The sequence below is a fragment of the Herpailurus yagouaroundi genome, unplaced genomic scaffold (assembly GCF_014898765.1).
Source record: "Herpailurus yagouaroundi ecotype Mexico unplaced genomic scaffold, PumYag 189, whole genome shotgun sequence".
NCBI classification, from domain to species: Eukaryota; Metazoa; Chordata; class Mammalia; order Carnivora; family Felidae; genus Herpailurus; species Herpailurus yagouaroundi.
Window position 1 is genome coordinate 5404002 of NW_024412420.1, and position 27699 is coordinate 5431700.

The window sequence follows — 27699 nt, forward strand, 5'->3', positions numbered from 1 at the left end:
GAGGCAATGGAGCCCTAAGCTAGGTGAAAAAGAATGGAGCAAGGAGTAAGAGTGGGAGTAAGAATAAGAATGGAGCCAGGAAGTCCTGAGGGGTCTGAGACTGAGAAAGACTGAAAAAAGTCAGCTTTCTTGTTGGATGAACACACTGGATTCAGGGAGGCTTAAGTGGAATAAAAGCAGAAACAGAACCTAAGGCATGGTTATAGAAGTGTTTCTCTAAAAACATTTATGGTTGTTAAAGAAGTCATGAAATATTAGGGCCAAGCAGGCCCTTCAAAGTCATTCAGTCCAAATCTTTCATTTTACATACGAGAAAATTGGGGTCCTGGAGAGCAAACAAATTGTCCATTACTCCAAGGCCTATAGGTACTCAGGACTAAAAATGTATGCTTATTGATTTCTGGTCATTGTTTTCTTCTGCTCCACGTCCATTATTATTGGGTTCATAAGGTAAGCCGGTCTTTCCTATTCTCATGCCTCATTCTTCCCTTTCCCGCCCCTTCCCCATATCGATGTTCCACGTTTACTGGAAATGAAATAAATGCCATAAATGTTTGAATTTTTGAGCACCACGTTCTCAGGTTAAGGAAACATGTGATTTATTAAAAGGTTTATTTCTTTAGTCTGAGAGGTCATCTAAGGTATCTCATTTACAGAGCGGGAGAAGTAGAATAAGGTTTGTCTGCTCACCACTTTGCGAGTGTATTATAATATCGTCTTCCTGAGTTCTCAGTAAATTCCAAACCAGAGCATTTTTCGTACTTATTAATGAATAAATGAATACATAGTTTACTGCGTACTTACTATGTGCAGGCAGTGTGCTCAGTGCTTTACATGTGCTATCTTTTAGAATTCTCTCAGTAACACTATGTGATAGTGGTAGTATTACCTTCCCTATTTTACACATTAGGAGGTTGGACACAGAGGACACAGCATTTCTCTCCTAAATGATTGTAATAGCTTCATATTTGATTTACCTACTTTTGGTCTTCCCCTTAAATCCAGGAATGATATGCAAATTATCTAGTGAGCATAGCCAATGAGAATGAGTGTTTACAAGAAATAACCAGTATGTCCATACCACTGCAAAGGACTATTCCTCACCTTGAATCTATCCTAAATAGCTATGAGGGCCTATAACTTACTTTCTCCAAGACTTTGGCTAGGGCCCTCTTACCTACAGAATAAAGTACAAATTTCTTACCATAGCCTTTAATAAAGCCCTGTGATCTGATCTCATTGCTCCTTTCATTCCTGCCTACTTTCTCACTACCTTCACTCAATTTATGCCCCAACCAAGTGACTACTCATTATTCCCAAAATACCATTTTTCTATTCTTCCTGCCTTATCTGTTTATACTTTTGCTTTCAGTGCCTCTTACTGTAGTCCAACCTGTCCCTCCAGACCCAGCTTGGGTATCAGTTACATCTTCTATGGCAACTTTTCTTATACCCAAAAATATAAGTAAATTTTTACTTCTTTGTGTTGACAAAAAAAGATTTTTTTTGGTACTTTTCTTTTGGCACCTAACTCATTTTAAAAATAGTATTTATACACATTTCTCGTCTATCCTACTGGATTTTAAACTCCTTACAGTCAGGGACCATATCTTATTCAACTCGGTATCTCTCTTGCAGTGCTTGCCATCTGCATGTTCAACAAATATTTACCAAATTGAACTGAACATGTATCATAGTGATATTTATCATGGGATATTACTATTATACTCATTTTGTGACTTGGGTAATATAGGCAGAAAGATCATAAGATTTGTCCAAAGGACTTAGAGGCAATTTCAGGCGAGATTCAAATTGTCTTGATAATTAATTAGTGCCCCTGTCACAAGAACCTGAGGTGTCACTTAGACCATAGACAGGGAGCACATTTTCTGGCCCCTGTAGCCACACATTAAAGCGTCAGCTCTGCCAGAAAGAAGTCTAAACCATGGGGAATCTCAGGTCCAATTGGATTTGAGTTAACATAAACTGGCGGGTCATCTTCTCTGTTTTCTCTGGGATATTGAGTTAATACAATTTTTCTTTCTGTTAGAATTGCCAGTGGGCTCCCAGGTAAGAATACTAATCTGATCACTACTTCCTCTGGCAGTGGTTTTTCTCTCCAATATGGGAATCCACCTCTACCCACCATAATGACTGATGCAGTCCTTAGTAACACTGTGATTTATATGTAGCTCTTTCTTAAGCCTTTGTTTAAAAACTCACATCTTCCTAAACTCCACATTTTAACCAAATCAACAGGCTCTTGCATACTGTTGTCTTCAAGTAAACCCAGATTGCTGTTCTTTCTCATGCTTGGTTCTCATTCCCTCCACCCTGCCACTTCTTCCTTCCTTCCACCTCAGAAGAAATAAACGGTTACCTGAATGAAATCTAACACTTGCTGGTGTCTTTGTTTGGCAGCTGCAACCTCGCTGTCTGAGATGGCTTCCCTCAGGGACTGTTGGGTATTCAGAGAATCCAGCTCCACAACAGCAGAAAGGCGGCAATACAGACTAATAAATTTCTCCCTGTAGCTGCAAAAATGAACTGGAAAATGGACAAGCAAAATAAAACATGTTAAGATCTGGTATCAAAATAGAGAAATTCATACCTCAGAGAAAACAAGTTGAATGAAAACATGATTTATTAATCCTATCAGTGGAAAATATTAAGCCATAAATAAATTATAAATGTGCTCTTTAGGGGCCAGTTGTCTGGCTTTAGTCAGACAGTATTCCCTTTTAAGGTTTACCAAGTCCTGGTAAGGCACGGGGAAGTGGGGTTGGCTCAAGCTGCAGTTTATGTTCAGCTCCTAAAGTTGAGGCTGTGTGTAAGTATCTATATCTATATCTATATCTATATCTATATCTATCTATCTATATCCCTCTCTATGTATCTGTGTGTGTGAATATATATACGCATATATATGTATATATATGTGCATATATATATATATTCATTTCTGAGAAAATAAATTTGCTTATCACTTTAAAGGGAAAAAAAAGTCAAGTAGCAATTTGCAACTTAGTTTTGGTTTCCATGTCTGATTTCCAGTAAGTAGCTTATATGCTTCTTTTCAAGGCCAAAAGTCCCAGAAGACGCAAGGCATACTTCTCTCAGGCTATCTTTTGTCTGGCTGGAAAACTTCCCAGAGGACCTGGTATGATGGGTTTTGATCCTTCTCCTGCCTCTCTGCTTCCCAGCTGCCCTGGAAGGAGATAGACCATTTTTGTCTTTGGCAGACTTGGCCTTCCTCTCTCAAAAGATAATGGGCCAGAGGCCAGGGGAAATAGTCTAACGTTTATCTCCATCTTGGAGGAGGGAGAGAGGAGTGTGGGACTCAGCCTCATGCAGGTACCCTGAGGTGATCAGATTTTCCATCCTTCTCTACCTGGCTCTGATCACATACCATAACATTAGATTCCAGTGAGCTGAGGAAAGCGTCCTGAATCATAGTGTAGTACCAGTTTCTTCCTGGCCATTGTTGAATTTGCAGACTCACTTTCCAGGAGCCTCATTTACTCTGTGTATCTCTGACTTTCCTAGTTTGTTCCATGCTTTGGAAATAGGGCTGTTATAACTCCAAAATTGGTGGAAACATTTCTATTCTGGCTTCTTTAGTGAAGAATTCTAGGAAGAACATCTAATTACTGCCCTTGGGCCTCTTTGCTATTGATTCCAAAGACCTAGACCTGGACATTTAGGGAAGCTAAAACCACACTACCTTAAAACGAGGCATCTTGTCATCTCCACACCTCAGTAGGAAGCCCTACTTCTCTGTAGAGTGAGAGATTTCTGTGCACCTTACAATTTCCATCTTACCGCTGCCTACTTGCTTGCTTGATTTCCTCCTAGGATGAATCTCTGGTGTGTGTAAGGATAATCTGCTCTGTTTGTGTTTCCTCATATGGAAGTAGAAGAGAAGAATGGAGTGAGGGCTTCTGTGGATCATCCTTATTCCAAGTGTGCACCATTTAAAGGAGGTGTTTCTCAGTTCTAGGCTTGGTTTTTCTCTCTGGTATCAGATCCTTCCTTCCCACTTCCTGTGCAGCACTTCTTTGCCTAACTAATTTCATAGAAGAACTAATTTCATGGAACCTCTCTGGAAACGACAAACTATTGAACTTCTCCCATAACACCTATTTTTCATGCTATTTCCCTGCTTAAAGACTTCTACAGAGCTCCTTCTTGACTTCAGGACAAAAATCAAACCTCTTTTTAAAACATTTTTTAATATTTATTTTTGAGAGAGAGAGAGAGTGCGAGCGAGCATGAGCGGGAGAGGGACAGAGATAGAGAGGGAGACACAGAATCCAGAGCAGGCTCCAGGCTCCAGGCTGTCAGCCCAGAGGCCCAACACATGGCTCGAACCCACGAACCATGAGATCATGACCTGGGCTGAAGTCAGATGCTTAACTGACTGAGCCACCCATGCTCCCCAAACCTCTTATCACCATAAGGAAAGAACCTTGCAATATAGGATTTGAATATATCTTCAATCATATCTTCCTTCCATCATGCAGCCACCCTTCACCCTCCACTCGAGTTGATCCTAAACTTCAATCAGGCTGAATTTATTACAAGTCTTGTTACACTTCCATACTTTTGCACATGCCTTTTTCTTGTCCTCAAATACCCTTTCCTACCAGTGTCTTCAGGTCACACCAATATCCTCAGGTCAACTTCTTCTGATACTCTAAGATCCAGTTTAAAACTGTGTCTTCTCTGCAGTGAAATCTTCACTGACACCTCTTCCTCTGCAGGTGGAATTAGTTTCTCTTTTGTGCTCCTGGAGCACTTGTTTCTAAATGTATTGGGACACTTACCCTGCTTTATTATAATTACATGTTTACTTGAATGCCTTGGTATTAGACTGTGATTTCTGGGAGGGCAACAGTCATGTCTCCTATTTTTATTTCCTCAAAATCTGGAACATTATAACTTCTCAATTGATGTTTATTGATTGAATGAACAACAACAAAAAAATGCATATCCTGGTCGGAAGAGGGCAGACCCTTCCTCCAAAGTGTCCTCTTTCCCTCTGTTCTCTCTTCTCTCTGTGCTCTTGATTTTCCTGTTTTGAAAGGTGTATTTCAGGTCTGTGATATTTGCTGGCAGTTCTACAGGAAAGAGTCACCATTACTTCGTAGCTTACTCTTGACCCTTGTAACTCCCTGAATGTGTCTTTATGCCTTTCAAGGAGGGATTATATCCTGTTAGCACTTGACAGATGTCCTCTCTTGGCTGGAGAGTGAAGAGAGTGAAGTGTCTCACAGTCTGCCTTTCCAAACCAAGTTGGAAAAAAAAGAAAGGAAATAAAGAAAAGAAAAAAAAATCCGTTTTTTCTCTTCTCTCTAAAATATGAAGATAGGGAGATTAGGGAGAGGCACTAAAGAATTTCTTTAAAAGAAACACAATCAGTCCCATATGAATTCTAAAACGCCAGGGTGTCCATAACTTTCTCTTGTTGTGTCTCCTTGTGGTAGGAGCCTTGGATCAGTGGGTGGTCTCACAGTGCCCACACCAACCCCTCCCACCCCGTGCCACTCACCACAGTGAGCTGTAAGGACCTTTCAACTACAGCGCCTCACTTTCCCGCACTAGTGGTTTTTATCCAGAGCCTTTAATGTTACTTTAACAAATGTTACTTTAACATAGTCTTTTGTGGTTTAGCAATGATACATTTGGTAGCCATCACAGAGGAGGGGAGGATAGACTGGAAGCTTCTAATTTTTTTCTAATGTGAATCACATGCATTTAACAGACAGAATGGTATAAGGGTACCAACAATGCATTATCTGGACCACATGATTTGTTAGTAATTTATATACTATGTCTACTTTTCTGCGGTGTTTTTTCTCTCCCTCTTTTTTGCATATAAGATAGTGACAGACTAAAATGCATTCAGCACCAACACTAGAAGTTGGATTAGGAGTATCATAGAGTAGAAAGTACTTGCGTTTAGGTGTCAGACAGAATTGGGTTTGAATCATAGTTCTGTCAGTTCCTACCTGCGTGGCAGTGGGCATGTAATCTCTGGGAGCCTCAATTTTCCCACATCTAAGACTGATAGTAATGCCTGCTTATGATTAACTCATATCGTATACATACAGTGCCCAGCACAGCATGTAGCACATATCATAAGCAAAATAATTTTTTCTTCACACCCTTGCCCCAACCCTTTAGAAAGAACGAGGCATTTCGAGTTAGAATATTAGAACAGGATTGAGAGTAGAATATTCTTCTTAAGATCTTTAACTTAGTAAAATCCTAATAAGTCTGGGTCATGGAGCCTAGTTTAGAAGCTAAAAAATCAATACAGTTACCTCCTGGGGTGAATTTAGTTCCATGACTTCTTTGCCAAGGTGTCGGAAAGAACCCGGGCACAAGATGCCCCTCTAAAGATTCCTGGTAGTGAAGGAGTTGACAGTTGGAATTCAGGAATGGTATCCTAAATCATGAAAAATGGGCCTTAGGAATGAGGGTTGAGACTGTGCCATTTCTTGTAAGCCTGTGGCCTGGATTCCATTAGGCTCAATGCCTGGATATCCCACAGGCACCTCAAAACTCATCATTTGTCAAACTGAACTCATCATCTTTACCCTCCCCCAAACCTGTTCCTCCTCTCATCTTTCCTATTTTGGTAGATGGCAACATTATCCATCTCAGCACCCTAGTCAGACTCTGTGGCTCCTTCACCTTGCTCTTCAACCACATTAGATCAATCACAAAGTCCTGTTGATTTTAACTCCTAAGTTCCTCTTGCCTCTGCTTTCTCTTCTACGCCCCTCCTGTGGCAGTTTTGGTTCCGGCTCTTATCATTGCCACCTGGACCACTCTCTCAGCTGTCTCGTTGACTCTAGCCCCAGCACCCCCTGCCCTCGCTTTTGCTGTTCTGCAATCCATCTTCCACAGAGCTGCTAAAATCCAGTAAGACCATATTATTCCTTTTTAAAAAATCTTTTCATGACTTCCCATTGCCTACATGATAAAATCTAACTTCTTTAGGATGGCAATAGGTAGCCCTTTGTGATTCTGACCTTTTTAATATTTAGTTTCATCTCCTGTCACTCTTCTCAGGTGCCTTAAGCATCTGGCACAATGAGCCACTAAGAGTGTACTTAATTGGACTGCATTTCCTCAGGTTTTTAAGCCTTTGTGCATGTTGTTCCTTCTGTTTAAAATGATTTTCCTTTTTAGCCCTGCCTTTTCTTTCCTTTTCTGAATGTTTCTTTTTTTCTAAATATATATAAATTTTTTTTTTTACATTTATTTATTTTTGAGAGGCAGAGGCAGACAGAGCACATGTGGGGGAGGGGCAGAGGGAGAATCAGACACAGAATCCGAAGCAGGTTCCAGGCCCTGAGCTGTCAGCACAGAGCCCGATGTGGGGCTTGAACTCACAAACCGTGAGATCATGACCTGAGCTGAAGTCAGACACTTAACTGACTGAGCCACCCAGGCGCCCTAAGTGTGTGTGTGTGTGTGTGTATATATATATATATATGTGTGTGTGTGTGTGTGTGTGTGTGCATATATATATATTTAATATTTATTATTTTTGAGAGAGAGAGAGAGAGAGCAAGCAGGGAAGGAGCAGAGAGAGGGAGAGACTCAGAATCTGAAGTAGGCTCCAGGCTCCGAGCTGTCCGCCCAGAGCCTGACGCGGGGCTCGAACTCACAGACCACGAGATCATGACCTGAGCTGTAGTCAGCCGCCCAACTGACTGAGCCACCCAGGCGCCCCTCACTATATTTTTTGAAGTTCATTTTTTTTTGTTTACTTATTTATTTATTTATTTATTTATTTAGAGGGAATGAGCGGGGGAGGGGCAGAGAGAGGCGGACAGAGGATTCAAAGTGGGCTCCATGCCGATAGTAGAGAGCCTGATGTGGGGCTTGAACTTAACGAATCGTGAGATCATGACCTGAGCCAAAGTTGGACCCTTAACTGACTGAGCCACCAAGGCGCCCCCCCCCCCCCTTTTTGGATGTTTCTTTCTAATTCAAGATCTAGCTCAAATATTATTTCTTTAAGGAAGGATTAGGTGTCTTTCCTTTGAAGTTCAATAGCCCGCCTTTTATAGCCAGGCTTTCATTATATTGGGACTTTTGGTATAGATTTCTGTATCCTCTACTGGGTTCTAGGCTTCTGGTGGGCAGACTTTGTCTTATTAACATCTGTATGTTCAGCCCCAGCACAGTACTTGGCATACAGTGGAAGCGAGGAAATGTTTGTTGAATGAAAAATGCAGCCAAACACTTAAGTATGAAATATATACCAGGCTTCAAACTGTTTTTTAAAAATCCCCCAGTTTTATAATCTTGCTAGTCCAATCAGCTTGAGTCACAGAGCCAAGGAAATAAATAAATTCAACTTTTCTTATCATGGGCCTGCTGTCAACTGTGACTGCCCATAGGGTCAGGACAGGGCCACCTCCTCAGTGCAGGCGAGGCAAATCCTCAAGATGGCACATCATTAGACAGAATTTCTAAGAGCTCATGACACGGCTTTTTCCTTTTGTTTCTGGGAACAGTTTAAATAGTGACCCTTGTCAGTCCCCAGGCACATGCTTTGTTACTGCCGCTGAGTGCTATCCTGCTCCTATCCAAAGGATGGGATGGGCGGAGTGTCAGCTCTCAGGCTAAGCAGAGGGAGTAGACTGGACCTTGTACCACCTTGCCTTAGCTCCACCTTTCTCACAGAGATCTCACGACATCTCCGTGACAGTCTCCTTGTCCCCTACAAGTAATCCTGTGAGAGAATAGCCTATGGGTTTGCCCCAGTCTAGTGTTTACTCGAGGAGACAGAGGGCTAAGCTCCTTTATCATTTTGTCCTTACTAGATCTATTTAGTGCTAGAATAGGCGCGGACACAGTTTTCCGTAGCTGGTTAGCAAGTTATCTGTGATCACTCAGGCTGCTGTCAGGAAGGTGGTCACTTTGCCAAATCTCATATCCTTTTGTTGGGACAGGGGTGACTTGTACAAGTCAAACGGAAATACAGTGTAAACTTTTTTATAATTTACCTGTGCCAGTAACTTGCACCTTTTCAAGTTTCATTTAAAATTCCTGTGTTCTTACGATTTTCTGAGTTCTGATTGAATTTTCAGTAACGTTCTCTTTCTCAGAAGTGCTTAGTGTGTCTGTTGATCTTTTACTATGGACCTATCAATGGAAGACAGAAGTCCCTACTTGTAAAAAACAAGTAAAAATTGCTTAGCATCTTTCTTGAGGGCTTAGGCCCACTATATAGTAAGCTCTTAGAAGTTCCTATAGAAATTGTTATTAAATGCTTAGTGGGCTAAAGTCTAATGGAAGAAGTATGATAATTTTCTTGTGGAAAGCTTTGATTGCTTTTGGGGATAAGATAGAGTCTGTCATGGTTCTTACTAAGGCTGAGAAATATTTTAAAAATTGTTGCTAGTGGTGCTGAAGTATAATAGACATTGTACTAGTGTGTGTTAATTTCCTGCTACTGGCAACATTTCCTCCTGATCTCTAGAAAAGACTAATAGAATTATGTATGTCAGTGGAACCAAGCCCAGTCAACTGATCTTTTCTGGAAACTTATATCGTTCTCATTAATCAGTTGGATCACCAATGGTATGGTAATGAAGGAGGACCAAGAGAATATGAAGGTAGATTTTATTCTAGGAAAAAAACATTTTAAAGTCAGGAACTATTGAGACCCAGGCTTTGATCTATGCCTTGGCTTTCATAGATGAAGAATAGTATCTTACAGTCATATTGTTTTTAGTATTAAGAAGAGGTAAGATATGTCAAAGAGATAGGTCCTCTTGGATTCTATGATACTATGATAACTACATCTCTGGTTCTGTAAATTCCTCAAATGTCTTTTTCTCTGTGTTCTAGGCAATACTACTTCAAGTGTGGTCCATGGATTGTATCAGCACAGTATCAGCGGAGAGCTTGTTAGAAAAACAAATTCTCTAGTCCCCGTCCCAGCATCTCTGGGGTGGGACTCCAGGTCTCTTTTCACATGCTTTCCAAGTGATTCTTACGCACATTAAAGTTTGGGAAGCAGTGGTCTAGAGCATCATATCCTAAAGTGTGTTTTCTTAGTTTTTTTGTAAGTGCCACACCAAAAATTGTTCCAATCATGGTCAATTTGGAAACTGCTGGGTTAAACAAAGTTAAGCTTTTTAGTTTCCATTATTATTATTATTATTATTAATTATTATTATTATTTTGTGGGGAGCTACCAGATTTTGCAGAGCTTCTAATATGTTACTCTGCTGTTCAAAATTCTCTTGTGGACTTCTAGCACACTTAAAGTACAATCCAGAGTTATCATGGATAATCCAAAGGTCTTATCATGGCCTGTAGGACCCTGCATGATCTAGCCATTGACTCTCTGATCTCATTTCCTGTCTTTGTTGCTCTTGCTTAGTATACTCCACCACCTACGCTGATCTTTTAGCCAAGCACACTCTTACTTTAAAGCCTTTGCACTTGTCCTTCCCACTGTATGGAAACCTCTGGTCCCTCCTCACATGTTTCTTCTATAGAGAGACCTTCCCAGGTCATCCTGTACAAAACCGTAGCTCCGGTCGCTTCACTCAAGCCCCTTACCCTAATTTGTTTTTCATTATAGCCCTCACAACTGTCTGACATGTACAGTATTGACTGTTCAACTGTTTACTGTTTGTCTCCTCCACGAGAATGTCTGCTTCATGGGGAGTTTGTTCATCACAGATTCTTTGGTACCTGGACTAGTGCCTGACACATGGTAAGTTACTTAGTAAATATTTACTGAATTAATGAACAAATGAGTGGAGAGAGGATATTGTAGAGAGTAACAGCAGTAGGACAAAGTGTGGCTGCCCAGGAAAAGTGCTTGAGTCTCCCAGAAGGCAGGATAGAGAGGACACTTTGAGGGTCGATCCTCCAGGGTCTTGGGAGTCCTACACTGTTATAAGTGATCTGAAATCATTGATTGTCACTGTGAAGACCAATGAGCGTTTTTGCTTGTAATCATGGAACAATGATGAGCATTTCACACAGAATGGACACTCAGCTCTCCATTGAAGTATTTCCTTAGGTCTTTTCTCTGTCAATGATCTGTCCCTGGGAAATCATTAACTTTCATGGCATCAGCGGTTATTAATAGACACTGGCCAAATTTCTGTTTAGTACCCAACTTGCTCTCTTGCATTTTACTGCCAAATGGACATGTCCACTTGGATGAATTCACACTTCGCATTCAAGACAGAGCTAAAAGCATCATTTTCTTCCCTCAGCCATTTCCTCTCTGATTTCCTTACTGTGGATAATGGCAGCAGTATGCTCACAGTCTTTGAGGCTGAAAGCCATGAGAATACTAGAAGTCTGTAGATTTCACCTTTTCTCATTCAAACAGTTGCTCAGTCTTGTGTATTACTCCTGATGTTTCTTAATCTGTATTTGTTTCCTTTTTGGGGGGTTTTGTTTCTACCCTACTATTGGACTATTATAATAACTCCTGAACTATCCACCAACCCTGCTCTCGATCCATCTTAAACAGATTCCTCAGCCTGACTCTTAAGATACTGCCCTATATGGCCATGACTTGCCCATAACCTCTATGTCCACTATTTCCTCACATCATTTCTCTGATCTAGCCAAACCGGACCACTTGCTCCTTTCCTGACTCTTTCTGAGATCTTCTGTTCCATGTCTTTGCTCATTCTGCTCCCCCTGACAAGAAAGCTTTTCCTATTGTCCATGTTTATTAACCTCTTGTCCATTCTTTAACACCCACGTCAGATATCCTGTCCTCCAAGGTGGCTTTCTGCTACAGTATTTGAGAAAAATGTGTTTTCTTTTCTTTTTTCAATATCACTTAATACTTATGATTTTGGCATATCCTACCTCATTTAATAGTAATTTGTATCCTTATTTTACTCCCTACCACTGTACTGAAAGCCCCTTGCAGGCAGAGCCTTTGTCCTACTCATCTCTGAATCTCCACAGTAGGTATCTAATATATATTTATTGACTTGAAATGAAATACCATGACCCAGACTATATTTTGTAACAGCAGTGCAGTCATGTCATGGACTAATAATGTTCTTTGGGTGGGGAACTCATTGGATGGGGTCATATTCACATCCAGGCCTCTTGAGAGTGGCATGGCCAATGTTATTAATCATTTGATAGAGAAAAGGTGCAGAAAGGTTAAGTGATTGCCAGTGTCACACCATAGGGGACCCAGGACTCTCAAGTCCCGGTCTGCAAATCAGATTCAGGCTTCTCTTAATAATTCTTCCTCTTCTGGAAAATAATAATTGCTATTCTAGCTTTTTGGCATCTGACCTGCTCAGAGCAAGGGAAACAGAGAGGCTTAATCCATTTATCCTCAAGGGATAAATTCAGATTCAGATGCCCAGGTCTCAGAATGGCAGTTGCCCTGTGTGCTGCTAAATCTGGTGGCTCGGGAGCAATCCAAAGTCTGTGTGCCTCCATTCTACCCATGCAGCCACTCACCCCCCACAAATCCTACAATTCATCTGAACTGACGGAATTCTTGCTAATTGCCTCTTATTGGTCTGTTATAAGATGAAGCATGGGGAAGAGACAAAGCCTCCCTATTCACATTCTCAGTGGGCAGCAGGGGTCTCTGTAAAACTAGAGAAACTGGGGCCCAGGCTATTCATTTCTGAAAGTCAGGATAAGATCTTCCATCATTCAGAACTCCACATTATAATCACAATATTGCATCCTGGGAGACCCTGTCAATTTTTTTTCAAATGGTCTGCTAGAAATTTAGAGCCTATTTAATATTAGAGTCTATTTAATAAATTAGCACTAATTGACTTTTTTTCCCTTCAGAGTGATACACACTTTATATTTTAATTTCACCATTTTTTTCCCAGTTGGAGATGAGAGAGAGAGGGAGGGAGGGGAGGAGGGAGGGGCAGTGCTTTTCATGAAAACATCAGTTCTTAATATTTATGTTTTAAGAAAGCAAAGGGAAGGCAAGAACTGCAGCCTGATAACTGAACACTCTGTTTAGAACCCCCTCCTCTCCAATGGGCCTTAGCTAGGTTTCAATAATTATTGCTCCGGCACATAGTCTTGGAGCTTTGCTCTCTCTCAGACTTGTACACAGTTCTAGGAAGGGTTGTTGCCAAAGCCATCATGTGATTTATTGACCCTCCACTGGGACAAGGGGAACAGATATAACTTTGTGATTTTATTATAAGGAGGCTGGGTTAATATTTCTAGGTGAAACAAGCTACTATACCAAGTTCAAACATCTGAAGAGGGAGGTTAAGAAACCCTGAGTGTGGGGTGTAAGGATTATTCTGTCCTGGGGCTGTACAGACGTCGTCTGAGGCAGGGAGCAGGAGAAGAAAGGACACATTGTGACCCATTTCCAACACCTCCTGTGTGTAGAGGCGGAAGTTCCTTGCCTGCAGAGGGACACGCGCGGAGGAAAAATAGGAGAGTTACAACATGGCACTTACATAAACAACACCAAACTGGCATAAAACATCTAACAAAATTACACGACTTCAAGCTTGGAATTTTTATACAACATAAATATTAGGGTTCAGCCCATTTAATAATGCTATATAAAATCAAGATTTAAGGCAGTAATGTTCCACATAAACTCTGAAAACAACATTTATGCTTCTTATAAAAGCAGAAAATGATTGCATTCTGTGGGCTTTTCAAAATGATGAATATAATTACATGAAGCAACAAAAATGGATTGAATTAAAAATCTACTAGTTTCAATTTAAGTTGGTTAAGGGGGAAAAATGTAGTTTCTGGCCAAGGGCTGAAAAAATTTTACAAGTATCCAAAAAAAAAAAAAAAATGTTGTGTGCACTCTTAGGCAGTTAGGCAGCCCTCTCCCAACATGTGTATGTAGCCCAAGAGTCACCAATGAAATATGAGCTGCTTCGAACCTGCTAAGCTCAAGAAACCCTTTAATAGTATCTACTGTCACAAGTAGAGCTGGTATTTTTTTTTTCCCCTCCTGAGTACACGGCCACCCCTGGAATAATCCAGTTGCTCCCCTAGTGCCTTTATAGCATCTTGTGCAATTTATTCTTCATCAGTGTTCGCTATTTTGAACTAACCTTGCAGTACTGACTTATAATCAGAGCAGTACCCCAATAGAACACTTGGAGTCTCTAATCTATGTCCCTGTGTCCATGGGTTGGAGGCCAAGTCTAGGTTGTTGCTCTGTTATTTAAGAGAGCCGGTCACTCCTGTGATGGTCTTCCTATTTTATAGGCTAAACATGGTTGGTGTGTGTGTGTGTGTGTGTGTGTGTGCGCGCGCACGCACACTGGGTAGGGGGAGATGCTGAACCTAGGCCAAAAAGAAAAAAAAAGAGAAAAGAATTCAACCTAATGCTACATCATGTTAACTTACTAGACAGAGCCTAATAAACTTTTACTATTCTCTTCTGTGCCAACAGTTTTTTCTTGAAGTTGCTTATTAGTGAAGGTTAGATTTGCACATTTCAATTTGAATACGACAATAATTTTGACGGTACATTTTCTGTTTGTGAAAAGACAGCATGGCATACCCTTGCCATTGCTGTTAGATTATACTACCACTAGTCTGATGTTCTTAGACAAATCATTTATACATCTAACTATGTACTTATTTACATGTTCTCCTTGACTTGTGCTATCCTGAAGCTGAGACTTGGTGTCTTTTCAAGGTGGGCTAGCCAGTGATTTTTCCTTGCTTGACCAGACCATAATAATGCTGGGTCCAGAGCCTTGGAAGAGGTCAATATGGAGGAGATACAGAAAAGGGGCGGAAGTACAGTGTGTGTCCATTTGTAGGCATCAAAGTGTGCAACATGTGCAAAGTGGTATTTAAATCAATGAAAACAAACATACCAGTTTTTTTTTTTAACGTCTTAGTTTTATACCACAATGCAGTTTCCATCAGCTATGAAAAGAAGATAAAAATGGTAAAGACTAGTACCTGGTGTAGAGGTATATTGATCTGCTTAAGGAGAGCTTTCACTGCCATCTGGAGCTCGTAGAAGAACAATTGCATGGGGCAGTCAGAAGTATGATCCACACTTTCCATAGATTCAGAGCCAGAAAGCTTTTGGACCCATTCCCACTCCTCTCTGTATGTTGAGTCAAGTTAAAATTAGAAATATAACAAAAGTTCAGAACACAGCTCAGAACATTTTTAGTGTATATGTCCAGAACCCAGATAACCAATTTTTGGTGGTTAAAACTCAATACAATTCATAAAATTTGAACTTTTTGCCACCCAAATGGAGTTTAAAATGAGCTTTTTTTCTAATATAAGCTTAGTTCACCTATCAAACCACATATACCTCAGAACAGCAGGTCTAATTTGTATCAGTCAGTTTTTGAGATTGGAGCTTTGAAATATTTGGTAATAATTTCCTGACTGTCTTCATTTTTCTTTCCCTGAAGATCCTCTGTGAGTTCTAAGACCCTGCATTTTACCACAGGGGCATCTGCTGGTTAATTCAGCAGTTGGGTAACCACAGGACTCTGGTCCAACTCAGCCAACAAACCACATGGCACATTTCAACCCCGGCCTGTTGTAATCGTGGGGACTATTTTGGTTTCTTTCCCCTTCCAAGAGCTTGAGGAGAATCACAAACAGGAACACCAGACAATTCCAATAAAAGGAACCAGGGGACACACATCACTGGTTCCATCCTCCTTTCAAACTAGTCATCTGTGTCTTTATTCTGTGTGCTCTGTAATCCTTCCTAATGAACTTTTCCAAATGTCATGCAGAAGGGCAAGGAAAAGAATGATGGTGGGAGAAAACACATCTGGTTTGTCCCCCAAAGGCCGCTCTTCAAGAGGAGCTTAAAAAGATCAAGGTAAATGCCTCCTCAGAACATTGTTTCCACAGGTATTCCAGCACAAGTCTCTAAACACGTTCATTTGGCCCAGTTTCTCCTCTTTCTAACTCTGCAGGGAGCAGCAGTATGCACTCAGGAGCAGGCCAGAGAGGAAAGGAAAGCCCTCCTCTCTGGGGATGGAAAGAGAGGAGGTGCTAACATATGTTCCCACTCGTGTGAAAACCCTCTGAGGGCTCTCCCCAGTGGGTTTACCAGCCTGGGGTCCAATCTGTGTGTCAGAAAATGAAATCGATTGTGACATGAGCTTTTCATCAGAAAACAATCTCTTTTAACCAACTATCCTCTTGGAAAAGTGTCTGTTTTCAAGATCTCTGTTTCATTTCAATTCCCACACTGGAAAATACTATGGAAAATCTACCGTATTGTCCCAATAAGAGAAACAAAATAAAAATTAAATCCTACTTCAATCTGGGCGTGCGGTTGGCTCCACAAATAATTGAAATCTTTGAGAACCTGCTTGGGAGTTAATTTCTTTTCTCCCATCACTGATATTGAACTAAATGAGGGGGTTCTGACTGGCACAAACATTCACAAAACCTAAAGGAGCACATTGCTAAAATAGCATCTGTAATAAAATTAGAGAATAAATTACCAGTAGGAATACCATGAAACATCTACCACTAACTAAGCAGTTTAGTCTATAAGGATGAGAGAAATGGAACTGGCAAGAGTGAAGGCTACTGGAATCTTTTGTAAAAATTAAACTTGGATCCTTGTCAAGAAGAAATTAGTTGGTATAACCACTAAAAGATAGAGTCTAAACCTTTAAGACACAAATCTAGCAAATGGATGAAAGTAACCATTGCTGAGTCAACCCACAAATGAGCCATGTAACCTCTTGGGAGGGACTGATAAGATAACCAAAGTTGATTGTAGAAGTGACCACCAGATGGCAGACTTAAAGTCTAGGTGTGGTTGATAAGTGAAAGATGAGAATATGGCAGCTAGTGAGTTTTTGAAGAGATCATCATTATTTCCTTCACTGTCATCAAATAGTATTTAAAAAACATCATGAGACACTATAGTTAATAAGCTCTTGCCACCTTATGGACCAAATTTTAAATGACCCAAGTTAGGAATTTCTTTTGGTTAAGCAAATCCATAGGTATAACTAGAATCTGGGCATCTAATTTGTATTCTAAAGCCTAAGGATCCCTGGAAAGTTGTTTTTCTTATCTATTCTTTACTTTTTTTTTTTTTTTTTAGGTTGGGCACAATTCAGTTCATTATAGTAGACTTTCAGAGGCCTGCTGGAGGGCTAGTTGTAAATCTGAGCCAGATTACCAAGATTGGGCAACTTTCCGAAAGCTAACAGGGTAATTCACCATAATGCCAAACCATAGAGCAGTTTCCAGAAGCACAGGCCTTGTTACTTCTTTTCTTCTTTAGAGACCCATAAAGAGTACAGGAAACATACATAGTCCTAAGGCCAGAGGGCCATGGATGGGGAGAATGAGGGCAGGGGGATTCTTTAAAGGGAAATCAATTGCTCTACCAGAACCCATTTCCACAATTGATATATATATATATATATATATATATATATATATATTTTTTTTTTTTAAATGACTTATTAAGTTGTGAAGAAAAGATACTGGAAATAAAAATGTTGAAAGAAAAGGGCATCTATTCATTAACCAGTTGAATGTCAGTGGTTGCACCATGAATAATATAGAGAGGAAAGTGAAAGGAGTTTGCTCCTCCTTCAATTGGGTCACTCCTTCCACCAACCAATACCACAAACCCTCCTTATCCTAATGTTAAAATACAGCTCTGCTTCTGCCCCGGTGTGCTGGCACCTGGGGACATCTCACTGCAGAAACTACACTGGGTCAGTTTTCTCCTCTGACACATCAAACCCATCATTTGAGCCATTGTTTCATCACAAGGAAAACCCAGACTCCTCACAACTTACTTGGAAATGTTATTGTTTTCACGGATCTTCACGTGGCAGAGAATGTTGGGCAACTTTTGGGTAACTAGGACTTTGATCTGATCCACAGAGCTACATAGCTTTAGGTAACCCAGATATAATCCAGGAGAGAGACGCTGATGACTCCTTTTGTGATAAGAGAGAATATCCTGTAGGGTGAAAAACAAAACAACACATAAAACACCTTGAAAAGGCAACCTCAAGGGGCACCTGGGTGGCTCAGTTCCTTAAGCGCCCGACCTCGGCTCAGGTCATGTTCTCACAGCTCATGAGTTTGAGCCCCACATTAGGCTCTGTGCTGACAGCTCAGGGCCGGAAGCCTGTTTCAGATTATGTATCTCTCTCTCTCTCTCTCTGTCTCTCTGTCTCCCTCCCTTCCTCCCTCCCTCTTCCCCCCCTTCCTCTCTTGCAAGAATAAACATTTATATATATATATATATATATATATATATGTGTATATATATATTTTTTTTTTTTAAGAAATGGCAACCTCAAAACCTTTTCCTTTCATAGGTGCACCATGTCATAAATTAAAGGAGCTGTAGCTAAGTTATTAGGATAGAAGCCTTGGATACCACTGTGGATATTGGGGACATATTGGTGGTACAGCCAATCTTACCTTTAGGATTACCTTGGATTATCCTCCAAGTCAGGTAATTAGTCATTAATATAGCCTGCCTGCATGCTATTTCCTTATTTCCTGGGCTGGGCTAGGTGTGTGGGTTGTGATTGGGAACGGGTAACTAGAAAACTAGAATTCCTAATTTCTGTCCTCTCAGGGTTTGTTGTTTAGCAGTAGGAAAACAGAAATTTGCAAGTGTAGAAGCTGACAAAGCAGTACACGAAGCCTCATTATTTCAGAATAATTGGTATCTAGGAAAAGTCTCTTTTAAATGACACCATTTAAAATAGGACCAAAACTTTATATAGTAAGTAGAAAAACAAAGATTTGGTTGGTTCTTTATCTTGAAAAATGAAACAAAAAGCAATAGCCCCAGATTTATTTATCTTGTATTATTATCACTTAAGTTGTAGTTACAATTATTCATTAATTCATGAGGATGAAGGAAGAATCAAGTATTGATTCTTTTTTTTTTCTTTGGCTTTATTTTTTAGACTAAATTGTATGATAGCTGAAATGCTATTCCTCATATGTGACTTTCACAATGTGATAATGAAGAGGGTATTTTTGCAAGAATATTTGAAGTCTTCATATTTTTCCACCTGGCATTTAAAAAATGTGGATATTCAGGTCATTCTCATAAGTTCCTTTGTTTTGTGTTCTTCAATTGTTAACTGGCCCGCCCCTGCTAGATTCTTAATTGTCAACAGCTTTGGCTGTAATTTGATTAGATCTCCACATCATCTTCATCAGCTTCACGAAATTCTGCATCTTTTATAAGATTTTAAGATTCACCTTGTAATAGATTTGCCTTGAATTTGCATTGTATTTTCACATCACTTTATTCCACAGGCAGCAGAGACTGAAGTTTCTGGTGCAACAGCAAGTACCAGCCTGGTTAAGCACAGAAGGATGTTTGAATGCAGTCTTATTTTATATGTGGTCAACTCTCCAGTGAACTATTTTGGTTGTGACTTTTGCTTCCCTATACAACTGCAGGAACTCGGATAATGAACAATTAGAAATATGTATCAGTAGGTAAGACCTTTTTAAGCATTTGGGCAGTGGGGAAACTGAAACACATGAGTGGTGAGTCAGGGAAGAATTCCTATAGGCTAGAGTTTAGCTTTCTTTTCAAAGGGAGTAAAAAGAAGGAGCCAACCTTACCATGAAATGCAGGGAATATTAAAAGGAAGAGAAAACCAAGCATATAAACTTGTGCGGAATTCTATACGGAACAGAGAGGGCTTCTTTGACCTGTAGACTCTGAAGAAGTAATCCCTCCTCCGTAGAATTAACCATCTGCAACATCTAACATACAGTATTGTGTATTTTTTAAAAATGTTTGTTTATTTTTGAGAGGGAGAGAGACAGAACGTGAGTTGGGGAGGGGCAGAGAGAGAGGGAGACACAGAATCTAAAGTAGGCTCCAGGCTGTGAGCTGTTAGCATAGAGCCTGACACGGGGCTCAAACTCACGAACTGTGAGATCACGACCTGAGCCAAATTCGGATGCTTAACTGACTGAGCCACCCAGGCGCCCCTATACTATTGTGTTATTGTCTCCTCTGTATCATCCTTTATCAAACTTTTTGAGTTCCAGGCACTGCAGGAGACGGGGGTGTCAGGGGAACATCATGTGATCTTTACTCTTGAAGAGGTTGAGAAAAACAGATGAATAAAAAAATGATCACAGTATTCTGAAATCAGTTTTACAATAGAAGCAATGGAGGCATACTGAGGAAGGAGTACTTATATTTTTTCTTCTTTTATGTTCTTTTCTTGAACCAGACTATGAATTTAATGGCAAGGCTATGTTTTTTATTGCTTTGTGTCCTTAGTACTCAGTGCTATTGTTGTATATAATAGATACATAGCACATGGAAGTCAGGACAGTTCCCTAAGCCAGAACATAGGAGAATAGCAGAAGAGGGACAAAATAAGAATGGTCACAATTGGGAGGAAGGCATAACTAGCAGGTATAGAAAAGCAAAGGCTAAGTAACTTTTATGGTATTTGGCAAAAAAAAAAAAAAGACTAGAAAATATTGGATTTTTGTGATCAAGAAAGGAGTTTTATTAATATCAAGAGATGGATTAGGCAGAACTTTTTGATGTCTTCTACCATATCTCTTTAGAAAAGATCACAGGTAGTTGACTGGAGGAAGTTCAGTCAAAGTGAAATTTTGAGAAACGAACAGGTAATCAGTGAGAGAATCAATGAGTGAGAGAAGGTAATGAGAGAAGGGAAAAATGGAAGTATTCAGATCAGTAGAATTTGATGATATGCACCCTAGGGATACTTGCTATACAAGCAGATGTGCCCAACCTGGTCATTATTTTTGAGGTCATTATTTTTGAGAAGTGGCAGAGAAATAGAAAAGTCCCCAAAGACTAGAAAAGGGCAAATACGCCTGTCTTTGAAATAGAAAGGGGAGAAACACAAGATGACCTCAGTAATTAAAGACCTCCAACTTATTGATCTTTGGGGAAAATGAGAAAGAACCATCAAATAATCAGTTTGCAGTCACCCAGGAAATCCTGAGGCACTAAACAGGAGTCCGTGTGGTTTTGTGAAGGGCAAATCATACAGACAACTTTAATTTCTAACAGCAAAAGAACAGGATCCATAGACCAGGGAGAAGTCTCCAGTAATCTGTTTCACTAGATAATCTGGGAAAAGTAGAATCTTAACATTACTTTAATAAGCTGACTCTCTGGGTTGAAGATTTGTGGATGGAGATGGTGTGGGAATGGTAGACATATTGAGTGATGGCCCAGTAGGGACTGGTCCTGAGGGCCCATCTCTTTAGCTTATTTATTGATGTTCCAGACCAAGAAATGAAGAATGTGTGCATCAAAATTGCAGGTCCCAAATTTGTTATGGTTTTGAGTTTCAAGAAAATAGTAATAAAGCTTTGAATGAGCCTATACATTGGAAAAATAATTAGGGTTGAAACTTAATAAGAAAATGTGCTTGTAAAGACCCAAACCCAAAAGTACAAATATAGGATGTGTATAAGAAGAGTTTTCTCTTATACACATGTGGGGGTGAGCACTAACCACAAATAGAATGAGAGCTAGGAACATACTGTGGTTATGTAAAAACTACCACCATTCTTAGGTGGTGTAATTTACTCTTTCATTCATTGTTTTAAAAGACGATTACTGAGCATCTACTATTGAGCATATGTTTTCCTGCCTTTACTAGTCATTTATCCTTCATTAGAATGTTTTTAGAGCCTGAGAAATGTATGGGAAGAGAAAGAAATTGTCCCATTCACATAATTAGAAAGCTTTCTAAGCCAAATCAAATGCCTGTGGGCTTGTATATTAGCTGATTTTACTTCTAACTTGTATTTCTAGTCTTTACTTCCATTATAGTCCTTTTGTGTCTCTTATATCCAGCCGAAAGGGATTGCTTTTTCCTCTCTCCAACATGTCCTAATTGCTGTTCTTTGGTTCTTTGTTGGTTCATGAGTTCACTAATTCTACCAACTTTTATTGGGCACCTACTATGTGTCAGGTATCATGCTGGAATATTAATGACATCAGGATGAATAAGATGTGATCCTTCCCTTCATGGAACTCAAATGTCAGTGTGTGAGAAAGACATGTAGCAAGTTTTTCTAACTCTGTATGATCACGTTGTATAAGGTCCATTGTGGACCCAAGGGAGGGTTAGATCTCCTTTTCTACCTTCAGCCTCATTTCTTTACCATGCCCTCTATTTAATTTAAATCTCTCTTTGAGTTCTTCCTTCCTCCTTCCTTCTTCTCTCTCCCCCTTGCTTCTTCCCTCTCTTTTTCTCTCCCTCCTCTTCTTCTCCCTCCTTCTCTCCTCCTTCCTCCCTACCCTCTCTTTCTCTTTTTTTTCTCCACCTGGTGAACTTAATTTACCCTTCATGGCTTAACCAAATGTCACCTCTTCTACAACGCCTTCCCTGATATTTCCAGGGAGAATTAATAGCTGCTTTGTCTGTGCTCCCATAGTACGCTGTTTGTACTGCTATCAGGCTCTGGTTTAATTCTGCCTTGTATTACCTTGATTTGTTTACAAGTCTGTCTCCCTCCCTTGACTGAACTCCTTGAGAGCAGGGACCTTGACTTATTCATTTGTTTTTCCTATAGCACCTAGAAGAGTTCCTGGCACCTAGTTGGTGCTGAAAAAATGTTTATTAAATATGAAGTGAGAGGCCCAGAGGTAGTGGAGTGTGGAGCTGGGCCTCAGGGAGAGAATATGCTGTGCTGGTTCAGTGACCAGGAAGGGTATATCCAACTGCCCTCCATTGACCAGGTGTCCTAAGAGTTTGTTAGAGGAATGACCTGCTTTTCCAGTAACCACAGGGCTTTAGTTTTGCACAGGGGATGGAAACTGAATTCACCAGGGACAGCAAAGGTCAGAAAATGGTGGCCCAGGTATTTGTGGGCCCAAGATTATAGGGTTTGCAAAGAATTTAAATTTTCTAAATTATTTCCTAACTTTTAAAAATAAGGATACTTTATCCAAAACTCTAGATTTTTAACTTCTCTTTAAAAATGGGAAAACATTCAACATTGGGACCACTTTTTTCCACTGCAGTTGGCTGTGGCTGAATGGGCTGTTCTTTACATGGCACAAGGGCCCTCCAGGTTATTGTAGTCTCTGTTACTTCCACTTGCTCCTTTTTTTTTTAAATTGAGATTCACCCTTTTAAAGTGTGAGATTCTGTGTTTTTTTCCTATGTTCAAAGCTTGTGCTGCTCTCAGCACTACCTAATTCCCGATCATTTTCATCACTCCATCATTTGCATTCATTAGCTGTCATCCCTCCTCCCTCTACCCCTAGAACCACTCATCTACTTTCTGTCTTTGTGGATTTGCATATTCTGGGCATTTCATATAAATGGAATCATACAATATGTAGCATTTTGTGTCTGGCTTCTTTCACTTAGCATGATGTTTGATCTCAAGGTTCATCCACTTTGCAGCATGGATCAGTACTTCACTCATTTTTATGGTGGAATAATATTCCATTATATGGATATCACTCTTGTTATCCATTCATCAGTCATTACATTTGGTTGTTTCCACTCTTTTTCTGTTATGAACACTGATAGAAACAAGTTTTTGTGTGAACCTAATTGTTTCTCATGTGCAGCTCAATTGGCTCATTTTCATTCATCTTCCTGATTCCTGTAGTTTTTGATCCCCATGTTAGGGGCTGCTTGGGGGTAGAAAGAGCAGGAATGTACTGGAAAAAAGAAACAACAACAGAAAAGGGCAGAAGAAGTAGTAGGTCCTGGGTATTGCAGGTGTGAGAAGACACAGGGTGACAGGAATGTCGAAGGAGAAGGAGAAGGAAAGCAGAGCTGGGAGGGGCCAGAAGGCAAACTTTAGCACATCCTCTCTAGGATGACACTTTTTTTTTTTTTTAAGGATACAGAGAAAAGGAGGGGGAGGGCATGTAAAGCAGCTTGGGAAAATGGGAAAGGTACTTGACCAGGTGTCAGAAGATTTGGGCCCTAGTTTCTCCTATGCTGCTTTTTTGCTAATATGACCCTAAGGAATTATTTCCCTGAAATCCATAGCTTCATCTGTGAATGAGACACAATGAAATTACCCACTCAATCTCACTGGGTTTTCATGAAGATCAAATGATATTATAGATGTAACAGAGTGTTATAAACTTGAAAATGTGCAAATGTGAAAGATTAAGCTTCAAAGAAAAGTTTACCTGTGAAGTTTCCATTTATTAAGGTGACCCTGGAGATCAATGTCTGGGTAACTCAGCACCTGAGAGGGTCCTCCCTATTGGAAGTACTCTCACTGCCAATTAGTTTGCTCAGAGGGACTCTAATTTGTCCATAGTAACTCTCTTATCCTTCCCAGACAGGTGTGTGAAGGATTTCTCTCTTTCTTCTAGATATGAGAAAGGCCCGTAATGAAGGTCTGGGACTTGAGAGGGTCAAGAATTTGAGAGGGTTAGACCCTGGAGTTTCCCTGGGGCCCTAGGGATTAGTAGATTAGTTACAGACCCAGAGTTTCTTAAAGCCCTTACCTGTTTTGAAAACCTCATTGCAGACCATACAGTTTTTATACAACTTTTCCTTAGTTCTTATGAAAGGTAGAGGTGGTGGTGCAATGCCCCAGCGGATGATTGAGCCAGTACCAGGGTCTTATGGGAAGGTAGGGATGGGAGGAGATGGCCTAGATACCTCCCGAGGAGGCCTAGAATTATTTTTCCGAGTAGAGAAATAATAACAATTACTAATGTTTATTGAGTGCTCACTTTGTGCCACTCTCTAATGCTTTACATATTAACTCATTTAATCTTCCTTGGAACCCTATGAAGTAGGGTTTCTTGCTGAAGGAAGAAGGGGAGGAAACACAAGAGGTCAGAAATGAAGTATCTTGCCTTAGTTACATCACTAGACAAGGTGGAGTCAGGAAGCACACCCTCGTGTGCTATATTCCAAACTGGTGCCTCAATATGTGTTGTGATCTAACAGAAAGAAGCCCCAAGCCTAGTGGTCATCACTCAACTGACCATGAGAAAAGAGAGTGGTTTGTGGCCCAGAATTGTGGGAAGTACCCCGCCTGCTTTGGGCAAACACCAAGACTTGTCACTACTTTCATGTTGAGTTGCTGGGGCCAACTCCTGACATAATTAAAGTCCAGGAGTGACTGGATACCAGCCCTAGTAGTTTTATCCCCTATTTCCTCTCTAGTGTAAGACCTGACTGGGAAGGAGGGGAGAGAGAAGAAGTAGGAGGAGGAGAAGGAGAGTGGGGGTGGGTGGGAATGACATCAAGCAGAAATGTGCCAGTCAGCGGGGGTAAATTTTCCACTTGGATCTGTGTGGAAACCTGATCTTGCCTCTATTTTTGGTCTCCTTTTCTAACAACCTTTTGCCAGATTGGAATTTTTCTGCACCTGTAACACATTTTTAATGTAATAAGTCTAGGAGAAACCAGGTATTATATCATGCTGGGGCCTGTGCTGTGTTTCTAGGAGCAAAGGTAGCCCAGACCCCAGTTTATCCCTATAGGGGATTAGTGTATTAGTCACCCTGTAAAAGCTCAATTTATTGTGATTTTTTTAAATGTTTCTTTTAGCACTTGCTTATAAAGGGTGAAGAGGGGAGCCACGAATAGTGTCTATGTTCCCTGCCCCCACCTCCTACATACACACCCACACCCACCCACCCACACACACACACACACACACACGCATGCACACACACACACCCTCTATCAATTTCATATGAACCCAAATTCCATAAAATCAAAGCCAGAGGTATTGGCTTTGACCAATTAGCTTACCTTTGCTACACTGGACTCCATTCTGGTTTGGGTTAGTGCAAGGAATGGAGAGGTGAGATTATTCTATCAACCACTCCTCAGTGGGGAACTAAAGTAAGTTAGTGGGCTGGTGGCTTAGTTTTTTAGGGTGATCATGAGCGGCTACTGGCATCAAGGGTTGGGTTTGGCTTGTTTATGTGGGACTGAGCCCTTTCTTTCCCATTACTCTGGACTGGCTGTCTTGTGGATATATGCCAGACCTCAGTTTAAGGTAGGTGTTTCTGCCAGCTTGTCTGCCTAACTGGAGAGTACTATCAAACTCATCCCCATGACTGGGTTTAAAAAAGGAAAGGAAAGGGAAGGAAGGAAAGGAAGGAAGGAGGGAAGGGAAACAGCGTGAAGCCCATGCTCACGTAAGAACACCTGAGGAGTGTGGTGGTGTGGAGAGAGTGCTGGACTCAGGAGCAAAAGATGTACTTTGTATCCCAGTTATGCCATCCAGCCTGAGTCTTGATCAGAGCTGCCTGAATTTTGCATTTTGGTGGCTATTCAGTTCTCAGGTGAATCTTTCATCCTTTATTTGATCTCCAATCCCTCATGACTAAAATCCTAACTCCTGCCCCAGGATGTGACAGAATGTAGCAGAAAGAAGCCTGATTCCAGCCAGAAGATCTGAGTTTAAGTTTCAGTCCTGCCACTTTCTAGCTGTATGCCCAGGAGCAAACCCAAGTTTTGTGGGGACTAAAGCGAATACAATTTTCTGTGCCTTCTTTAACAAGAAGAATACAAAACTGTGGATATGAAGTTGTTAGGATCCCTGCCAGGGCACTGATAGGGGCTAATGCAAGTGAAGAGCTGAATATGCTGAGGCTACATTAGCTTCACTAGACCTGCCTCTCTGTGTGGTCGTTATGTCATAGAATCTCTTTGAGCCTCGGTTATTTCATTCCTAAAATGGATTTAATCATGCCTGCCTGACCCAGAGGAATATTAGAAGGAACACATAAGTAAGTGTGTGTAAGAGTGTTTGTTCATAGTGTTTTATACACACACACACACACATGGTCTAGCAATGTATTATTATTATAGTCCCTTTAGGTGTTAATGTTTTGATTATATTACCTGTAGACCCTGACTCAAACATTTGTCTCAATGTTTCTCATTGGCTTATTGGTCAGGGCCATTTTCAGGGTGCTCACTGCACTTGTATTGCATGGCCAATTACGTATCTGGAGAGTGATAAATAAAAAATAAGCTTCTGAACCTTTCCTGTGTGTGGAATACAAACAGTGAAATGCCTCTGGACCCTCTCTATTCCATCACTGCATTTGTAAATGGGTCTTAGTACATTTCACTAACCCCTCAATAAATGTGTTTGAACTTTAAATATACAGTATTAGAAAACTGAAAGACTGCATACCTGGATGGTTATCAGTAAAATGTCTAAGGCTGTAGGCTCCTCAGGTGTTGACAAAGACTTCCTCTGGCTTTGTAGTTTTGAGATTTGCATCCATTTGCCATTAAAAAATGAATAGAGTGTCTCCACTTCTCTGATGGTGACTATGAGGATGTTTCCATGCCGGTCTTTAATGGGCTCATAGTAAACTCTTCCCAAGTTGTGTGTTCCAAGTAAATTCTAGAAACAAATAGATTTCTGGTAGTTTGGATGATATTGTGCAAACAACGCAACATAATTGGAACAAAAGACACTGAATATCAATTATCTGATGTTTCTGAGAAGTTTTTTTTTTTTTAAAGCAAACTTAAAACTGGAATATGTGGCACCATAGAAAATGTACTTAACAGAAGCTCCAAGAAAATCTCTTCACCATAAGCTTGCAAAGATTATAGCAAGAGGCACAAAAATGATGTTTTTTTAAGCAAATTCAGTATCTGTAAATATCTCTTACCCACATAGACACACCAGCACATAGACCTCAGTTACCAGCACTTGAAGAGAATCCCAGATGTT

General features: G+C 40.4%; 1 protein-coding gene and 1 long non-coding RNA gene across 3 annotated transcripts in view; one reads left to right on the forward strand and one right to left on the reverse strand.

Moving 5' to 3' along the window:
* The window catches only part of ANKFN1 (ankyrin repeat and fibronectin type III domain containing 1), a 303330-nt gene that overhangs the window by 21052 nt on the left and 254579 nt on the right, over positions 1 to 27699 (reverse strand). The window contains exons 14-18 of the mRNA XM_040497067.1: positions 27148 to 27363; positions 17808 to 17974; positions 14959 to 15109; positions 13250 to 13418; positions 2381 to 2547 (exon numbers count right to left, since the gene is read on the reverse strand). Coding sequence (XP_040353001.1) covers positions 2381 to 2547; positions 13250 to 13418; positions 14959 to 15109; positions 17808 to 17974; positions 27148 to 27363 — 870 coding nt within the window. The remainder of the gene's footprint in view (positions 1 to 2380; positions 2548 to 13249; positions 13419 to 14958; positions 15110 to 17807; positions 17975 to 27147; positions 27364 to 27699) is intronic.
* The window catches only part of LOC121044756 (uncharacterized), a 40480-nt gene continuing 27896 nt past the window's right edge, over positions 15116 to 27699 (forward strand). Inside the window, exons 1-3 of one of the 2 annotated variants that reach the window (XR_005797460.1) lie at positions 15116 to 15850; positions 18339 to 18478; positions 19300 to 19822. This is a non-coding gene — a long non-coding RNA (uncharacterized LOC121044756). Of the gene's footprint in view, positions 15851 to 18338; positions 18479 to 19299; positions 19823 to 27699 lie in introns of those variants that run through there. The other variant, XR_005797461.1, reaches the window with a different exon arrangement.